This window comes from Pristiophorus japonicus, chromosome 8, assembly GCF_044704955.1.
Source record: "Pristiophorus japonicus isolate sPriJap1 chromosome 8, sPriJap1.hap1, whole genome shotgun sequence".
Lineage (NCBI taxonomy): Eukaryota > Metazoa > Chordata > Chondrichthyes > Pristiophoridae > Pristiophorus > Pristiophorus japonicus.
In genome coordinates, this window is record NC_091984.1 from 40,565,521 (window position 1) to 40,583,920 (window position 18,400).

General features: G+C 45.5%; 1 protein-coding gene across 7 annotated transcripts in view; it reads left to right on the forward strand.

The window, feature by feature from the left end:
* ptprfa (protein tyrosine phosphatase receptor type Fa) overlaps window positions 1-18,400 on the forward strand; it is a 589,458-nt gene that overhangs the window by 443,123 nt on the left and 127,935 nt on the right. For all 7 annotated transcript variants that reach the window (XM_070886687.1, XM_070886691.1, XM_070886688.1 and 4 more), the window contains 3 exons: window positions 5,834-6,087; window positions 9,333-9,423; window positions 10,646-10,855. In XM_070886687.1, coding sequence (XP_070742788.1) covers window positions 5,834-6,087; window positions 9,333-9,423; window positions 10,646-10,855 — 555 coding nt within the window. The remainder of the gene's footprint in view (window positions 1-5,833; window positions 6,088-9,332; window positions 9,424-10,645; window positions 10,856-18,400) is intronic.

An 18,400-nucleotide genomic window follows, 5' to 3' on the forward strand; every position in this document is an offset into this window, starting at 1 on the left:
GTACTTCCAGCATTTTCTGTTTTTATATTCTATTTTATATTTTAATAGTTCGACATGGAATTTTATACCTGATGAAAAATTGTAGTTACTGCTGTAACTGAACAGTTTGGCAGTTGAACTACACACATTCCCTGACTCAGAATTCCCTAAATAAGGGTGTGTTTGAATTTCTCTTCTTACTTGATGTTAATCTGTTACATGCGTAAAAATACGAAGATGAGCACCAGTCAGTTAGAATTTTAACATTTCATCACCCAATTGTTTAGCATGAGGGAGAAACACCAATGTGTTAATATGAATCACTCAGGCTCTGATCTGCCCAGACTGTTGATTGCATTTATTCCTGAATGCAGGGAGACAGAGGGAAACAAAAAGGAGGCAAAAGCAAAAGACAAAAAGGAGATGAGGAAAAGTGGAGGGCGGAGAAACACAAGGCAAAGAACAAAAAGGGCCACTGTACAGCAAAATTCTAAAAGGACAAAGGGTGTTAAAAAAAACAAGCCTGAAGGCTTTGTGTCTTAATGCAAGGAGTATCCGCAATAAGGTGGATGAATTAATTGTGCAAATAGATGTTAATAAATATGATGTGATTGGGATTACGGAGACGTGGGTCCAGGATGATCAGGGCTGGGAACTCAACATTCAGGGCTATTCAACATTCAGGAAGGATAGAATAAAAGGAAAAGGAGGTGGGGTAGCATTGTTGGTTAAAGAGGAGATTAATGCAATAGTTAGGAAAGACATTAGCTTGGATGATGTGGAATCTATATGGGTAGAGCTGCAGAACACCAAAGGGCAAAAAACGTTAGTAGGAGTTGTGTACAGACCTCCAAACAGTAATAGGGATGTTGGGGAGGGCATCAAACAGGAAATTAGGGGTGCATGCAATAAAGGTGCAGCAGTTATAATGGGTGACTTTAATATGCACATAGATTGGGCTAGCCAAACTGGAAGCAATACGGTGGAGGAGGATTTCCTGGAGTGCATAAGGGATGGTTTTCTAGACCAATATGTTGAGGAACCAACTAGGGGGGAGGCCATCTTAGACTGGGTGTTGTGTAATAAGAGAGGATTAATTAGCAATCTCATTGTGCGAGGCCCCTTGGGGAAGAGTGACCATAATATGGTGGATTTCTGCATTAGGATGGAGAATGAAACAGTAAATTCAGAGACCATGGTCCAGAACTTAAAGAAGGGTAACTTTGAAGGTATGAGGCGTGAATTGGCTAGGATAGATTGGCGAATGATACTTAGGGGGTTGACTGTGGATGGGCAATGGAATACATTTAGAGACCGCATGGATGAATTACAACAATTGTACATTCCTGTCTGGCGTAAAAATAAAAAAGGGAAGGTGGCTCAACCGTGGCTATCTAGGGAAATCAGGGATAGTATTAAAGCCAAGGAAGTGGCATACAAATTGGCCAGAAATAGCAGCGAACCTGGGGACTGGGAGAAATTTAGAACTCAGCAGAGGAGGACAAAGGGTTTGATTAGGGCAGGGAAAATGGAGTACAAGAAGAAGCTTGCAGGGAACATTAAGGTGGATTGCAAAAGTTTCTATAGGTATGCAAAGAGAAAGAGGTTAGTAAAGACAAACGTAGGTCCCCTGCAGTCAGAATCAGGGGAAGTCATAACGGGGAACAAAGAAATGGCAGACCAATTGAACAAGTACTTTGGTTCGGTATTCACTAAGGAGGATACAAACAACCTTCCGGATATAAAAGGGGTCAGAGGGTCTAGTAAGGAGGGGGAACTGAGGGAAATCTTTATTAGTCGGGAAATTGTGTTGGGGAAATTGATGGGATTGAAGGCCGATAAATCCCCAGGGCCTGATGGACTGCATCCCAGAGTACTTAAGGAGGTGGCCTTGGAAATAGCGGATGCATTGACAGTCATTTTCCAACATTCCATTGACTCTGGATCAGTTCCTATGGAGTGGAGGGTAGCCAATTTAACCCCACTTTTTAAAAAAGGAGAGAGAGAGAAAACAGGGAATTATAGACCGGTCAGTCTGACCTCAGTAGTGGGTAAAATGATGGAATCAATTATTAAGGATGTCATAGCAGTGCATCTGGAAAATGGTGACATGATAGGTCCAAGTCAGCATGGATTTGTGAAAGGGAAATCATGCTTGACAAATCTTCTGGAATTTTTTGAGGATGTTTCCAGTAAAGTGGACAAAGGAGAACCAGTTGATGTGGTATATTTGGACTTTCAGAAGGCTTTCGACAAGGTCCCACACAAGAGATTAATGTGCAAAGTTAAAGCACATGGGATTGGGGGTAGTGTGCTGACGTGGATTGAGAACTGGTTGTCAGACAGGAAGCAAAGAGTAGGAGTAAACGGGTACTTTTCAGAATGGCAGGCAGTGACTAGTGGGGTGCCGCAAGGTTCTGTGCTGGGGCCCCAGCTGTTTACATTGTACATTAATGATTTAGACGAGGGGATTAAATGCAGTATCTCCAAATTTGCGGATGACACTAAGCTGGGTGGCGGTGTGAGCTGTGAGGAGGATGCAAAGAGGCTGCAAGGTGACTTGGACAGGTTAGGTGAGTGGGCAAATGCATGGCAGATGCAGTATAATGTGGATAAATGTGAGGTTATCCACTTTGGGGGCAAAAACGCGAAGACAGAATATTATCTGAATGGCGGCAGATTAGGAAAAGGGGAGGTGCAACGAGACCTGGGTGTCATGGTACATCAGTCATTGAAAGTTGGCATACCTGCAGGTACAACAGGCGGTGAAGAAGGCCAATGACATGTTGGCCTTCATAGCTAGGGGATTTGAGTGTAGGAGCAGGGAGGTCTTAATGCAATTGTACAGGGCGTTGGTGAGGCCTCACCTGGAATATCCTGTTCCCGTTTCGGTCTCCTAATCTGAGGAAGGACGTTCTTGCTATTGAGGGAATGCAACAAAGGTTCACCAGACTGATCCCTGGGATGGCGGGACTGACAGATGAGGAGAGACTGGATCAACTGGGCCTGTATTCACTGGAGTTTAGAAGAATGAGAGGGGATCTACTAGAAACATATAAAATTCTGACGGGACGGGACAGGTTAGATGCAGGAAGAATGTTCCCAATGTTGGGGAAGTCCAGAACCAGGGGTCACAGCCTAAGGATAAGGGGTAAGCCATCTAGGACTGAGATGAGGAGAAACTTCTTCACTCAGAGAGTTGTTGATGCCAGTTCGTTGGATATATTCAAGAGGAAGTTAGATGTGGCCTTGCGGCTAAAGGGATCAAGGGGTATGGAGCGAAAGCAAGAAAGGGGTACTGAGGTGAATGATCAGCCATGATCTTATTGAATGGTGGTGCAGGCTCCAAGGGCCGAATGGCCTACTCCTGCACCTATTTTCTATGTTTGAAGTCAATTTTTGATTGACAGCTCTCGACAGTAGTTGCTTGATTTGGTTAAAGTGTGACTTGTTTTTCCCAGTTCATTCGTTCTTTAATTTGTTCTGCTGCTTGGGAGGAGGAAATGGGGGACTCCTCAAGGGGTTGGATTTTCAGCTTTTAAGATTTTGGGGCGTTAATGGCAGCGGGAAGGTCCTGATATCGACTGGAAAAGGTTTGCGCCTCAGTCAGCAAAATTGGGCAGCTGGGCCCTGAGTGTGGGGCAGAGCACTAAGGGACGCGTTGCACACCTCTCTTAGGTTGCTAGGCTGGCTGAGCATGGGAAAATCCCGAGCTAAAGAGCCGGCCTGGGAGTGCTCTAAGAGAGGTCTGGAGAGAGAAAAAAACCCTGAGAACAAAAACCACCAAAAACATTCCCAAAAAATACCTCACGCCACCACTACATAAATCGCAAAAAAGAAAACCAATCACACTTACCTGAGGTGGACATTACTTACCTCACTGCAGCAACACAGTTTGGACCGCCCGTTTTCACAGGCAGTCCCAGAATGCCGCTCCATGGGTCGGACGGGAGGCAAAAATCGATCTGGTGTCGCACACCGGCTCGCCTCTTACGGGCGGTAATGCTCTGCGCCCCACCGAAATGGGGCGAAAACAGAGGCAGCCAGGAGCAGAAAATCCAGCCCCATGAAATTGTCTTCCTCACATAAAAACATCAAGGAGATGTTGTTTAAAGTGCTGCAGAGAACTGAAGTATGCTCGACTTTTATTGCTTTTAAAGGGACACTGGGAAATAATGTAAATGATTACAATCTAATGAAATCTGCTGTTTATTCTTGTTCCTGTTTGGTTTTACTCAATAACCCTACTTTATAGCCAGAGATATATGGAATGTCAATTTTATTTGTCCCATCAGTCAGAGAGAGAGGAGTATGAAGAGTGTACTATTTTTATTCATCTTCGTGGATTTATTATTCACGTAGTTCATACTACTTTCCAGATTAGTTCACACCTCAGATTGTATTTCAGTACATAGGAAGCATGGGCTTACCTGTGAAAGGAATCCTTTGTGCTAGGCATAAAAATATCTGGAGAGGACCCAAATCATAACATAATGTATCTGAACGTATATGAGACATTCAGCAATGGAAATTCAGTTACAAATATAAGTTGTATTTATACAATATTTGCATTTCCAAAAAAACATGGAACAGTCCCATGCAAAATCAAGCTAAAATTGATAGACATTAAAGTCCTTCATTTGAACTTTGGGCAGGTTTTCAGCAAGTGGGTGGCGAGGTGACTTAGAAACTCATCATCTGCTATAGAAATCAGCCCCGGGCTATTTTAACTTCTGGATCTCCCTTACATCCCGACAGTCGAGTTCCTGCCCCAAAATGGGCAGAAAATCCCATGCCCCAGACGCCACCCTACAGCGCATGGTGAGTGGCAGGAAAAGGGCATTTTGAGCAATGAGATACAATGATAGCCAGACATCTTTATATGTGGAGGCTCGTAATACATTTTTACCAGTTGCCTAAAAAGGAAAGTGGTAGGTGAAACTTTTAAACCATGTAATTAATACACTAAGTTTTAGTATTTTTTTTCATATCGTGCCTGAATGATTGGTTTAATTATGAAACTGCAATGCAGTAATTCATCATCATCATAGGCGGTCCCTCAAAATGAGGATGACTTGCTTCCACGCCAAAAAAAGGACGAGTTCACAGGTGTTTGAATGAAGGACCCGAACTACATTCTGAATGGTGGAAGATGCCTGTGCGTGCATTTTTTTAACGTGGGGTGGCCATTGCGCCCCAGCCACCACACGGGCTTGACAGAACTAGGTCTTGGTCCAGTGGCAAGGATTACCCAAGACAACTGGAGACCAGCTCTTAATAAACTGCTCTAAACTTGTTTTACAACCAGGTGGAAATTGCTATTCATTTGAAGACGCTATGGCCTAGAAGTTTAGCTGCATCTCTCGGATGCTAAATGACTTTCGATATTACGGGCCAGAAGTACACGCACATTACAATCTAGAAGCTTACGCAAAATCAAGGGCCTAACCGATTTAAAGCCCTCACTACAAGATTGGTTTCCCCTGAGGCCTGTCAGGCCACATGTCGACCTGGTTTTTCCAACAGGCGTTTAAGTTTATAAAATATACTTGACTGAATGTGGAGCCGGGAAGAGCTGGAGTAACAGAACCTGAGGCCGCTCTCTTTTCCTGCCAGGTGGTGGGATCCCCGATCGCTCATCCTTCCCAGCCCATACTCACTTGTCTAAAAGCTGCAGCTTGCATTGAAGCAAATCGATCTTCATATACATTTCACCAGACAAGCTGCCTCTTAATCGTCACAGCTCACTGGCTTCATAGAAATGAGGCCCGAGGTCCTCTGTCAGAGATGCCTCAGGCACATGACTTTTTTTATATCAGTCTATTACTAGTAACTTCTGTTATTCCTTCCTCAGATCCTGTATAATGGCCAAAGCATAGAGGTAGATGGACAATCCATGCGAAAACTTATTACAAAGCTTCAGCCTGATACTGAATACTCCTTTGTATTAACAAACCGTGGGAATAGCGCTGGTGGGCTACAGCAAGTGGTATCGATCCGCACTGCACCTAACTTGCTGCAGACTAAACCAATCGTGTACAGCAAGGACATCCAGGATGGCAAGTTGCCAATCAACTTGCCTAAGGTCCAGACTACAGCCATTGTCAAGTAAGCTGTGAGCTTATTTAAGGATGAATTCATTGGATTTGTGAAACATGCATAGAAGTGCTAACTCATTTCTCAAGGACTGTTTTGGTAAACCATAAAAAAAAGTCTGTTATGTGAGATATGTGAGTCTGTTATAAGTGTTGGTAATGTTATATTGTGGTGATGATTTCATCATTTATAAGCAGCATATTATGTTGGTTGTATCTGAGTAGGAGGGAGCGTTACTAAACTTAAAAATTCCTAATCGGACCATATCCGTTGTTCCATGTCAAGCCAAATGTCACATGATTATGTTAAAACATTGCACTGCCTGGTCATACTAAGGTCTGAGTTAACATTTGAAATTGCAGGACTTTGTTGCTTATAAAACTTAAAAGCAGAGTCGGGTTTTGTTACATATTAGTCTCTGATTCCAAGGAACCTTAAAGACAAAACTAAAAGCTATTAAGACATAACTGCAAAATGGAACCTGAAAATGTAGCTCTTAATTCCAATTAGTAGAATCTCATAGGTCTGTTATACTTGCTAGTGAACAATAAGAATGACATTCATTTCTATAGAGAAATATTTAGGAAGAGGGCTTGTGTATATTTGGGCAAACAGGCGTGAAACTGTTATAATCTTTGACAGTAGCCTTTGGTATCAGGCTTTTCTATGAATGATAAATGCATTCTTCCCTGGCTCTGATTACCTTTCAAACCAGAGTGTTATGGGTTGGCTTCCTCATCTTTTCAATGAATTGTTCTACCTCCATCATCTTTAGGAATTATTAATCTAAATTGATTTATTTTGTGTTCATAGCTCAATTGTATCAAAATGTACAGATTTTCACACAACAATGCTTTTGTGATACAAAAGTCTGTTAAGCTATAGAAGTCCTCTTGTGGCAGATGTTGAGGACTACAGTGTGAGCCATTTCATAGTTACCTGACACTTAGAAACATAGAACGTAGGAGGACTAGTAGGCCATTCGTGCCCCACGAATCGAAACCCACTTCTCCCACACCAACTTATGAGCCACACATTCATCTGCCTGATTCTGTTGACCCTATGTCAATTTGCTTGTGGCTCAGGTAATAATGCAGAGATTATTACCTTAGTGATGCGACATCACTGTAGCTTGTAGGAACCAATGTTTCTATAAGAACATAAGTATTAGGAGCAGGAGTGGGCCATATGGCCCCTCGAGCCTGCTCCCCCATTCAATACGATCATGGCTGATCCAATCATGGACTCAGGTCTACTTCCCTGCCCACTCGCCATAACCCCTTAAGAAACTGTCTATTTCTGACTTAAATTTATTCAATGACTCAGCTACCACAGCTCTCTGTGGCAACAAATTCCACAGATTTACAGCTCTCTGAGAGAAGAAATTCCTCCTCATCTCATGGACAGCTCCTTATTCTAAGATTATGCCCCCTGGTTCTAGTCTCCCCTAACAGTGGAAATATCCTCTCTGCATCCACCTTGTCGCGCCCCCTCATAATCTTATACGTTTCGATAAGATCACCTCTCATTCTTCTGAATTCCAATGAGTAGAGGCCCAACCTTCTCAACTTTTCCACATGTCAACCCCCTCATCTCCGGAATCAACCTAGTGAATCTTCTCTGAACTGCTTCCAAATCAAGTATATCCTTTCTTAAATATGGAAACCAAAACTGTACGCAGTATTCCAAGTGTGGCCTCACCAATATCCTTTATAACTGTAGCAAGACTTCTCTATTTTATACTCCATCCCTTTTGCAATAAAGGCCAAGATTCCATTGGCCTTCCTGATCACTTGCTGTACCTGCATATTAGCATACTAACTTTTTGTGTTTCATGCACCAGGACCCCAGGTCCTGCTGTACTGCAGTACCATGCAATTTTTCTCCATTTAAATAATAACTTGCTTTTTGATTTTTTTTCTGCCAAAGTGCATAACCTCACACTTTCCAACATTATACTCCATCTGCCAAACTTTTGCCCATTCACTTAGCCTGTCTATGTCCTTTTGCAGATTTTTTGTGTCCTCATCACACATTGCTTTTCCTCCTATCTTTGTACGCAGCAAACTTGGCTACGTTACACTCAGTCCCTTCATCCAAGTCGTTAATATAGATTGTAAATAGTTGGGGTTCCAGCACTGATCCATGCGGTACCCCACTAGTTACTGATTGCCAACCCGAGAATGAACCATTTATCCCGACTCTCTGTTTTCTGTTAGTTAGCCAATCCTCTATCCATGCTAATATATTACCCCCAATCCCGTGAACTTTTATCTTGTGCAGTAACCTTTTATGTGGCACCTTGTCAAATGCCTTCAGGAAGTCCAAATACACCACATCCACTGGTTCCCCTTTATCCACCCTGCTCGTTACATCCTCAAAGAATTCCAGCAAATTTGTCAAACATGACTTCCCCTTCATAAATCCATGCTGACTCTGCCTGACTGAATTTTGCTTTTCCAAATGTCCTGCTACTGCTTCTTTAATACTGGACTCCAACATTTTCCGAACTCCAGATGTTTGGCTAACTGGTCTATAGTTTCTTGTTTTTTGTCTGCCTCCTTTTTGAAATAGGAGCGTTACATTTGCAGTTTTCCAATCTGCTGGGACCTCCCCAGAATCCAGGGAATTTTGGTAAATTACAACCAATGTATCCACTATCCCTGCCGTTAGATCTCTTAAGACCCTAGGATGCAAGCAATGAGGTCCAGTGGATGTATTTGTCTTTAGCCCCATTATCCCTCTTAAAAATGCATACAGGAGGTGTTAAACAAATTGATTCTTAAATTTTCTATGTTGCAAGTCTGTTTCCAAATTTGAAATTTGTGAATGTTGCAATTGAAATTTTACACATGTGCTATCACTTATTATTATAAGGCATTGTTACACGGGACCTCCAAACATGTCATTGAAATAGGTAGATCCAAGAGACATTCACAAGCAGCACTGCAAACTGTTGGAGACTGGGCGGGTGGTTCAAATGGCATGCATGTCCCAATGACATCATCGGGATATGATGTCATTGCCATTCAAGTTAGGCCCCTGCACCTCTGGGACGGATGATCTTCCCATGCCTGAATTCAGACATGTGAAATGTTGGGCAGGAACCTGTCTGGAATACTGTGGTATCTCCTCCCCTTGCCCCTGCCTGCACGGTTCTAGTCACGAGGTAGGGGTTAACATTGGCCCTTGTATTTGTTTCTAAAATGTAGCTATATTCCATTTTTTTCTCATATTTTCTATGTCATCTCTTACAGGTGGTATTTTATTGTAGTGGTACCACTCGATCGGACTCCACGTGCTGTCACAGACAAATTGCAGAATCCTGAGGAGATGGACCTGGATGATGTAAGGCTTTGTAATCAGAACCACATGATCTATATTTGATGCAATTCTGATGTTCTGTTATTTAGGTTATTTATTATTAGTCAGTTACATGACCATTTAACTTTACAATGAGGGTAAGCAGATGTGTACAAAGGAATCGGTTTGATGGTAAATGGGACATTGTTTCATTTTACTCCCTTCCCTCTCCCCTCCCATCTCTTCCCCCCCCCCCCCCACCCCCACACAAATCAAAAATTTGGATGACAACTTATTTATATGCAGGGACCAACTATCCTGACCGAATGAGGAAAACCATACTTAAATCGCAACCGAACACAGCCCAACACTCTTGTTCAGTCTTCTATCTGTACATACAAATAGGCTAATCCACCCATCTGTATGGGGGAAAATGCACCCAGCGATACTGCCTTGTTAAATTTTAATGCAATCCTGGGATCTTTTCACTCATTCATTTGTATATCAATCTACATCCAGAACAAGTTCGTAAGTCCGCAGCAATGATTAGTATGTGGGAAAGTCCTCCATTTGTACTGTCTTTTTAAAGATTTTGTTCTAGTTCAAATGAATGTTAATACTCTAGAAAGTTAATTCATTTTTTCTTTCTGTTTTGTGGAAAGTTTTAGAAGATTTATGCAATCTTCATTCAGTCAGTACCTGTGGACTTGTATAAGATCGGTGCTGGCTGAGTAGATTTTGATCGCTGGTTCATGCCCACACCAAGATTTAAAAGTCGTGTTAAATGTTATGGATAAAGAGCTATATTCTTACAAAAATAATTTTCTTGGTCCACTTTGGCGATAGAGATCATTTGCTGGAACCACTGTACAAAAATGCACATCTCAATGATGTGTATATATTTTAATTATTTAAATTTTCTCCCCAGGCTGTGCATCATTACTGTCCATGATGGCAGCCAGGTGATCTCCCAAGTTTCTGGCAGATCTGACTACATAATCAAAAATATTGACTTTTCCATCTAGCTTTTGTCATTCATACCTCTGGGGAAACATTTGACCTCTGGTACTTCCACAGACCACATAGCTGAGAATGGGAATTATGTGTTTTTTTATTAACTTAATTTTTGCAGTGATGAGCAGGACTGCACACCCCTTATGTATCCTAGAACGAGGGAATCTGTGCTATGTTGTATTGTGACTAGGTAGAATATTGCTAAAAAAGAATGAGAAAAGTTTCTAAAATACATTTGTGTTTATATGTTTAGCTGTTTGAAGGGATTAACCAGCAACATGGCATCCGGCAACGACGTCAGTCTGAGAGACCAAAGCCATATATTGCTGCTCAGCTGCAGAAACTACCAGATACATTCACGCTTGGAGATGAACAGAACTATGGAGGGTTTTACAACAAACCACTCTCTCCCAACCACAGTTACCTGTGTTTTGTTTTGGCAGCGCTAGAGGAAAAGGATACAGTAAGTATACATAAGAACATAAGAAATTGGAGCAGAAGTAGGCCATTTGCCATAGAGGCAATAATACAACCTTCAAGAAGTTAAGGCTTCAGAAAACAGCAGCCTTCAATGACCATGGCTGATCTTCTACCTCAAGTCCGCTTGCCTACACTATCCCCATATACCTTGATTCCTTTAATATCCAAAAAATCTATCGATCTCTGTGGTGAATTAGAATTTATTCAGAACTTTTTTAATTTTCTTGCTTACTTCGATAACATTGATAAATGTTTCCTCAGATAAGGTCAAATGGAAAAATTTGTGTGTTAAATACAATGTTTTTAATATTTGTATTGAAGTGATACAATTACAAAATAAAATCCTACTGTTGTATAAATCAATCCTTTTTGGTGCATTGACTGTGCCCTTTTCAATATGCTGTTGTTAGAAAAGAAAAGAAAACATCCAACATTCATTTTTGTACTGTTTTCTGAAGCCTTAACTTCTCCTTGAAGATTGTATTATTGCCTATGTCCAGGTGTAACTACGAGTGCCATCGATTGACTGTGATGACTTTCAACAGCTTTTTGTAGCACCAATAATAAAGTGAAGCAAAAATAATGTTTTGCAATAAAACTGCCCCTAAATTAAAATCATAATTTTTAATTCTGCTGCTAGTCTTGCCCTTGCCAGCTTACTATGGTTACTGCAGCCATTTCTTTCTCTGATTGATTGGCCCTCACATATCCATTTCTTTACAAGAAATGCTATGTAGAAACATAGGGCCCAAGTTTCGAGCCGCGCCTAGAACGGCGCAGTCCCGACCTGGACGCCCGTTTTTTGCGTCACAAAGTGCGTCTAAAAAAAACCCCCAGATTCTCCACCTCCCTGCAGGTCCTCTGGCCCTCGACGCAGCGCAGCAGGAGCTGTAGGGGGCAGAGCCAGGTCCCTGCGCCGAAAACAGTGCCGGGACCTCTGCACATGCACGCTACAGTGGGCACGCAAGTGCAGTAGCTCCAGGCGCCCAAAACTGTGTGAGAGGGGCCGAATCACGCAGTCCCTAGCCCTGGCCGAATGGCCTCACTGGGGCTGCGTGAATAAGGCTCCTCCCACGGCCAGCTCCTGCTTCCTCCCGACCCGACTCGCTCCCCACCCCGCCCCCGACACCCGCTCTCCCCCCCCCGCCCCCGGACCGGACCCGACATCCGCGCTCCCCCCCGCCCCCGGACCGGACCCGATACCTGCTCTCCCCCCCTGCCCCCGGACTGGACCCGATACCCGCTATCCCGGACCGGACCCGACACCCGCTCCCCCCCACCGCCCGCCCCCGGACCGGACCCAACACCCGCTCTCCTGGACCGGACCCGACACCCGCTCTCCCCCCCGCGTCCCCGGACCGGACCCAACACCCGCTCTCTCCCCCCCCCCCCCGTGCCCCCGGACCAGACCCGATACCCGCTCTCCGCCCCCCGCCCCCGGACCGGACCCAACACCCGCTCTCCCCCCCCCCCCCCCCCCCCCCGCGCCGCCGGACCGGACCCAACACCCGCTCTCCCACCCCCCCGCGCGCCCCCGGACCGGACCCAACACCCGCTCTCCCACCCCCCCCCGCGCCCCCGGACCGGACCCAACACCCGATCTCCCCCCCGCGCCCCCGGACCGGACCCGACACACGCCCTGCCCCCGGACCGGACCCAACACCCGCTCTCCCCCCCGCGCCCCCGGACCGGACCCAACACCCGCGCGCGCCCCCGGACCGGACCCGACACCCGCTCTCCCCCCCTGCCCCCGGACCGGACCCAACACCACTCTCTCCCCCCCCCCCCCCCCCTGCCCCCGGACCGGACCCAACACCCGCTCTCCCCCTCGCGCCCCTGGACCGGACCCAACACCCGCGCTCCCCCCGCGCCCCCGGACTGGATCCGACCTGACCTCCCTCTCCCTCCCTCCCTCCCTCCCTCCCCCCAACCCGAACCGAACCGACCTCCCTCCCACCACCCCCCCAACCCGACCCAACGCCACCTACCTGTAAATCTGGTGCTGGGGACGGGCCCTGCCCGAAGTCTCGGGCCCAGCCCGTTCAGCCTCCCTCCCCCTTCTCCTTCCCCCCCACCCCCCCCAATCTCCTTCCCCTTCCCCCCCCAATCTCCTTCCCCTTCCCCCCCCAATCTCCTTCCCCTTCCCCCCCAATCTCCTTCCCCTTCCCCCCCAATCTCCTTCCCCTTCCCCCCCAATCTCCTTCCCCTTCCCCCCCCAATCTCCTTCCCCTTCCCCCCCCAATCTCCTTCCCCCCCCCCCAATCTCCTTCCCCCCCCCAATCTCCTTCCCCCCCCCAATCTCCTCCCCCCCCAATCTCCTCCCCCCCCCCAATCTCCTTCTCCCCCCAATCTCCTCCCCCCCCAATCTCCTTCCCCCCCCAATCTCCTTCCCCCCCCAATCTCCTTCTCCCTCCCTATCTCCTTTCCTCCATCTCCTTTCTCCCCCTTCTCCCCTTTATCCCCTTCTCCCCCTTTCTCCCCCATCCCTCCCCTTTCTCCCCCATCCCTCCCCTTTCTCCCCCATCCCTCCCCTTTCTCCCCCATCCTCCCCCTTCTCCCCCATCCCTCCCCCTTCCCTCCCTCTGCTCCCCCCCTCTCTCCCTCTACCCCCCCCCCCTCCCCTCGCTGTCAGAAACACAGACACTGACAGACAGAGAATGAGAGACACACAGACAGACAGAGAGATCGAGACATTGACAGAGACACACTGAGGGGGGCATCCCAGCACGCTGTTGGAGGGCTCCCGGTGCTGCAGTCGGTAAGTAGAAAATGTTTTATTTATTGATTTAAAAAAAAATATTATTTCTTATTAATTTTTTTGTTTGATTTATTGATATATTTATCATTTATTATTGATGATGGCTCTTTATTTGTAAAACTGAAGTGTTTAATGTTTGTAAACTTCCCTTTAAACCCGCCCCCCCCCCCCATTCCCTACGCCTGATTTGTAACCTATGCCTGATTTTCTAAAGTGTAGACAAGGTTTTTTCGAGCGTACAAAAATCTTCACTTACTCCATTCTAAGTTAGTTTGGAGTAAGTTTTCACTCACGAAACTTTGAAAACAGGCGTAAGTGGCCGGACACGCCCCCTTTTGAAAAACAAGTTCTGTTCCAAAGTGAAACTGTTCTAACTGACTAGAACTGGAGCAAACTAAATGACGAGAATTCCGATTTCTAAGATACTCCGTTCTATACCAGTTGCTCCTAAAAATCAGGAGCAAATCATGTGGAAACTTGGGGCCATTGAAACTTACAGCGCAGAAGGAGGCCATTTCGGCCCATCGTGTCCGCGCCCCCCGACAAAGAGCTACATGGCCTTCGGTCAGCAGCCCTGAAGGTTACATATAAACCTATGAATAATGAACAATAGCAGACAGGTAAAGAGCATCCAGCCCAACCAGTCCATCCCACACAACTGCGATACCCCATATATCACAACATTTTACACTCCACCCCACCCGGAGCCATGCGATCTCCTGGGAGAGGCAAAAAAAGTTTAAAAACCCAGGCCAATTGGGGGAAAAAAATCTGGGAAAATTCCTCTCCGACCCATCCAGGCGAACGAAACTAGTCCAGCAGACCACTCTGGCCGTATTAGATTTCCTGAAGTACTTAGCATCATATCTGCGCCAGCCAACAAGTGGTTATCCAGTCTAGTCCCACTTACCAGCTCTAGATCCGTAACCCTGCAGGTTACATCACTTCAAATGCCCATCCAATGTGGTGAGGGTTTCTGCCTCTACTACCTTTCAGGCAGTGAGTTCCAGACCCCCACAACCCTCTGCATGAAGAAGCTTCCCCTCTAAACCTTCCACCAACCACCTTAGACCTATGCCCCCTCGTAATTGACCCCTCCACCAAGGGAAATAGGCCCTTGTTAATCCACTATGTCCAGACCCCTCAATTTTATACACCTCAATGAGGTCTCCCCTCAGCCTCCTCTGTTCCAAGGAGAACAAACCCAGCCTTTTCAACCTCATAGTGAAGATTCTCCATTCCAGGCAGCATCGTCGTAAATCTCCTCTGCACCCTCTCTAGTACAATCACGCCCTTCCTATAATACGGCGACCAGAACTGCACGCAGTAATCCAGCTGTGGCCTAACCAGTGTATTAAGCATAACCTCCCTGCTCTTGTATTCTATACCTTGGCCAATAAAGACAAGCATTCCGTATGCCTTCTTAACCCTTATCCACCTGACCTTCTTTCAGGGATCTGTGGACAAGCACTCCAAGGTCCCTTTGTTCATCTACACTATTAAGTGGCCTACCATTTAATGTGTATACCCTTTACTTATTAGCCCTCCTCAAGTGCATTACCTCACACTTCTCCGAATTAAATTCCATTAGCCACTGTTCTGACCAGTATATTGCTATCTTCCTGCAGTCCATGACTTTCCTCTTCATTATCAACCACAGAGCCAATTTTAGTGTCATCTGCAAGCTTCTTAATTATACCCCCAATATTCAAGCCTAGATCATTGCTGTACACCACAAAAAGCAAGAGACCCAGTACTGAGCCCTGTGGAACCCCACTGGAAACATCCTTCCAGTCACAAAAACATCCATCAACCATTACCCTTTGCTTCCTACCTCTGAGCCAATTTTGGATCCAACTTGCCATTTTGCCCTGGATCCCATGAGCTTTTATCTTTGTGACCAATCTGCCATGTGGGACCTTATAAAAAGCTTTGTTAAAGTCCATATACACTACATCGTACGTATTACCCTCATCGACCCTCCCTAGTTACCACCTCAAAAAATTCAATCAGGTTAGTCAAACACAGTCTTCCCTTAACAAATCCGTGCTGACTGCCCCTAATTAATCCTTGCCTTTCTAAATGTAGATTTATCCTGTGCTTCAGGATTTTTTCCAATAATTTTCCCACCACTGAGGTTAGGCTGACAGGCCTGTGATTACTCGGCCTATTCCTTTCTCCCTTCTTAAACAAAGGTACCACATTAGCAGACCTCCGGCATCCTGCCTGAATCTAAAGAGGACTGGAAAATGATGGTCAAGGCCTCTGCTATTTCCTCTTTTACTTTGCTCAACAGCCTGGGATGCATTTCATCTGGGCCTGGGGACTTATCCACTTTCAAAGCTGCTAAACCCTTTAATACCTCCTCTCTCACTAAGTTTATTTCATCCAGAATTTCACACTCCTCCTCGATAGCAGTATCTGCATTGACCCTTTCCTTTGTGAAAACAGACGCAAGGTATTCATTCAGAACTCTACTCACATCTTCCACCTCCCCCACACAGATTACCCTCATGGTCTCTAATAGGCCCTAGCCTTTCTTTAGTTATCCTCTTGCCCTTAATATATTTATAGAACATCTTTGGTTTTTCCTTGATTTTACTAGCCAAGAACTTTTCATGCTCTCTCTTAGCATTCCTTATATCCTTTTCAATTTCACCTCTGAACTTTCTATATTCCTCCAGAGATTCTACAGTATTTGGCCGTCGGTATATGACATACGCTTCCCTTTTTTTCTTTATCCTTCCCTGTAAGTCCCTAGACATCCAGGGGGCTCTAGAATTGTTATTCCCATTCTTTTTCTTTAAGGACACATGTTTGGCCTGAACTCTCCGGATCTCCTCCTTGAATGCTTGCCACTGTTCCGACACTGATTTACCTTCAAGTAGCTGTTTCCAGTCCAATGTGGCCAAATCACTTAACAACTTAGCAAAGTTAGCTTTTCCCCAATTTGGGACTTTTATTCCTGGTCTATCCATGTCCTTATCCATAATAACTATCTTGAATCTGACTGAATTATGGTCACTGGCACCCAAGTGCTCTCCCACTGATACCCCTTCCAACTGCCCAGCTTCATTCCCCAAAACTAAATCCAGAACCGCCCCCTCTCATGTTGGGCTTGTTACATACTGACTAAAAAAGTTCTCATGAATACATTTTAGGAATTCCGCACCCTCTATACCCTTCACACTGTATTTGTCCCAATCAATATTAGGAGAGTTGAAATCCCCTACAATTACTGCCCTATGGTTTTTGGACCTCACAGAAATTTGCCTACATATTTGCTCCTCTATCTCCCTCCCACTGTTTGGGGGTCTATAATACACGCCCAGCAGTGTGATCACCCCTTTTTTTTTTCAGTTCGACCCATATGGCCTCATTTGATGATCCCTCTAACATATCATCCCTCCTCACAGCTGTAATAGTTTCTTTAATCAATCCCGCGATTCCACCCCCACCTCCCCCGTCCTGTCTAAAAATCCTGTAACCAGGAATATTGAGTTGCCAAACCTGCCCCTCTTTCAGCCATGTCTTTGATAATGGCTATAATGTCATACTTCCAAGTGTCTACCTGTGTTCTCAGCTCATTCGACTTGTTCGCTGTACTCCTTGCATTGAAGTATATACCATTTAGCACAGGAAGACCTCCTTGATTACTACTTACTAACCCTTGTTTCCTCTGTCTTACAGATTCACTTTCTACATTCTTGCTTTCCAATTTCAGCTTTACTTCCTTCCCTATTGAATTTGTTCTCCGGTTCCCATTCCCCTGCCAAGCTAGTTTAAACTCTCCCCAACAGCACTTGCAAAACTCCCCGCAACGATATTGGTCCTGGCGCTGTTGAGGTGCAACCCGTCCGGTTTGTACAGATCCCATCTGCCCCAGAAGCGATCCCAATGCCTCAGGAATTTAAAGCCCTCCCACTTGCACCAACTCTCTATCCTTCTGTTCTTGTATTGATTAGCACGTGGCACCGATAGTAACTCGGAGATTCCTACCTTTGAGGTCCTGCCCATTAATTTTTCTCCTAGCTCCCTAAATTCTGTCTGCAGGACCTCATCCCTCTTTCTACCTATATCATTGGTCCCGATATGGACCACGACCTCGTGCTGTTCAAACTCTCCCCCAAGAATGCCCGGAGTCACATCTATGACTGCAGAAACGCCTCTCTATTCCCGTAATTATTGAATCCCCTACCACTAATGCTCTTTTATTCTTTGTCCCTCCCCCCTGAGCCACCTTGGACTTGCCTCTGGCTGCACTCCCCAGAGGCACCATCGCCCTCACCGGTGCTCAGAAGAGAATATAAGAACATAAAAAATAGGAACAGGAGTAGGCCACCTGGCCCCTTGAGCCTGCTCCGCCATTTAATAAGATCATGGCTGATCTGATCATGGACTCAGCTCCACTTCCCTGCCCGCTCCCCGTAACCTTTTATTCCCTTATCGCTCAAAAATCTGTCTTAAATATATTCAATGACCCAGCCTCCACAGCTCTCTGGGGCAGAGAATTACAAAGATTTACAACCCTCTGAGAAGAAAAAATTTCTCCTCATCTCAGTTTTAAATGGGCGGCCCCTTATTCTGAGACCATGTCCCCTAGTTTTAGTTTCCCCTATGAGTGGAAATATCCTCTCTGCATCCACCTTGTCTAGCCCCCTCATTATCTTATATGTTTCAATAAGATCACCTCTCATTCTTTTGAACTCCATTGAGTATAGGCCCAACCTACTCAACCTATCTTCATAAGTCAACCCCCTCATCTCTGGA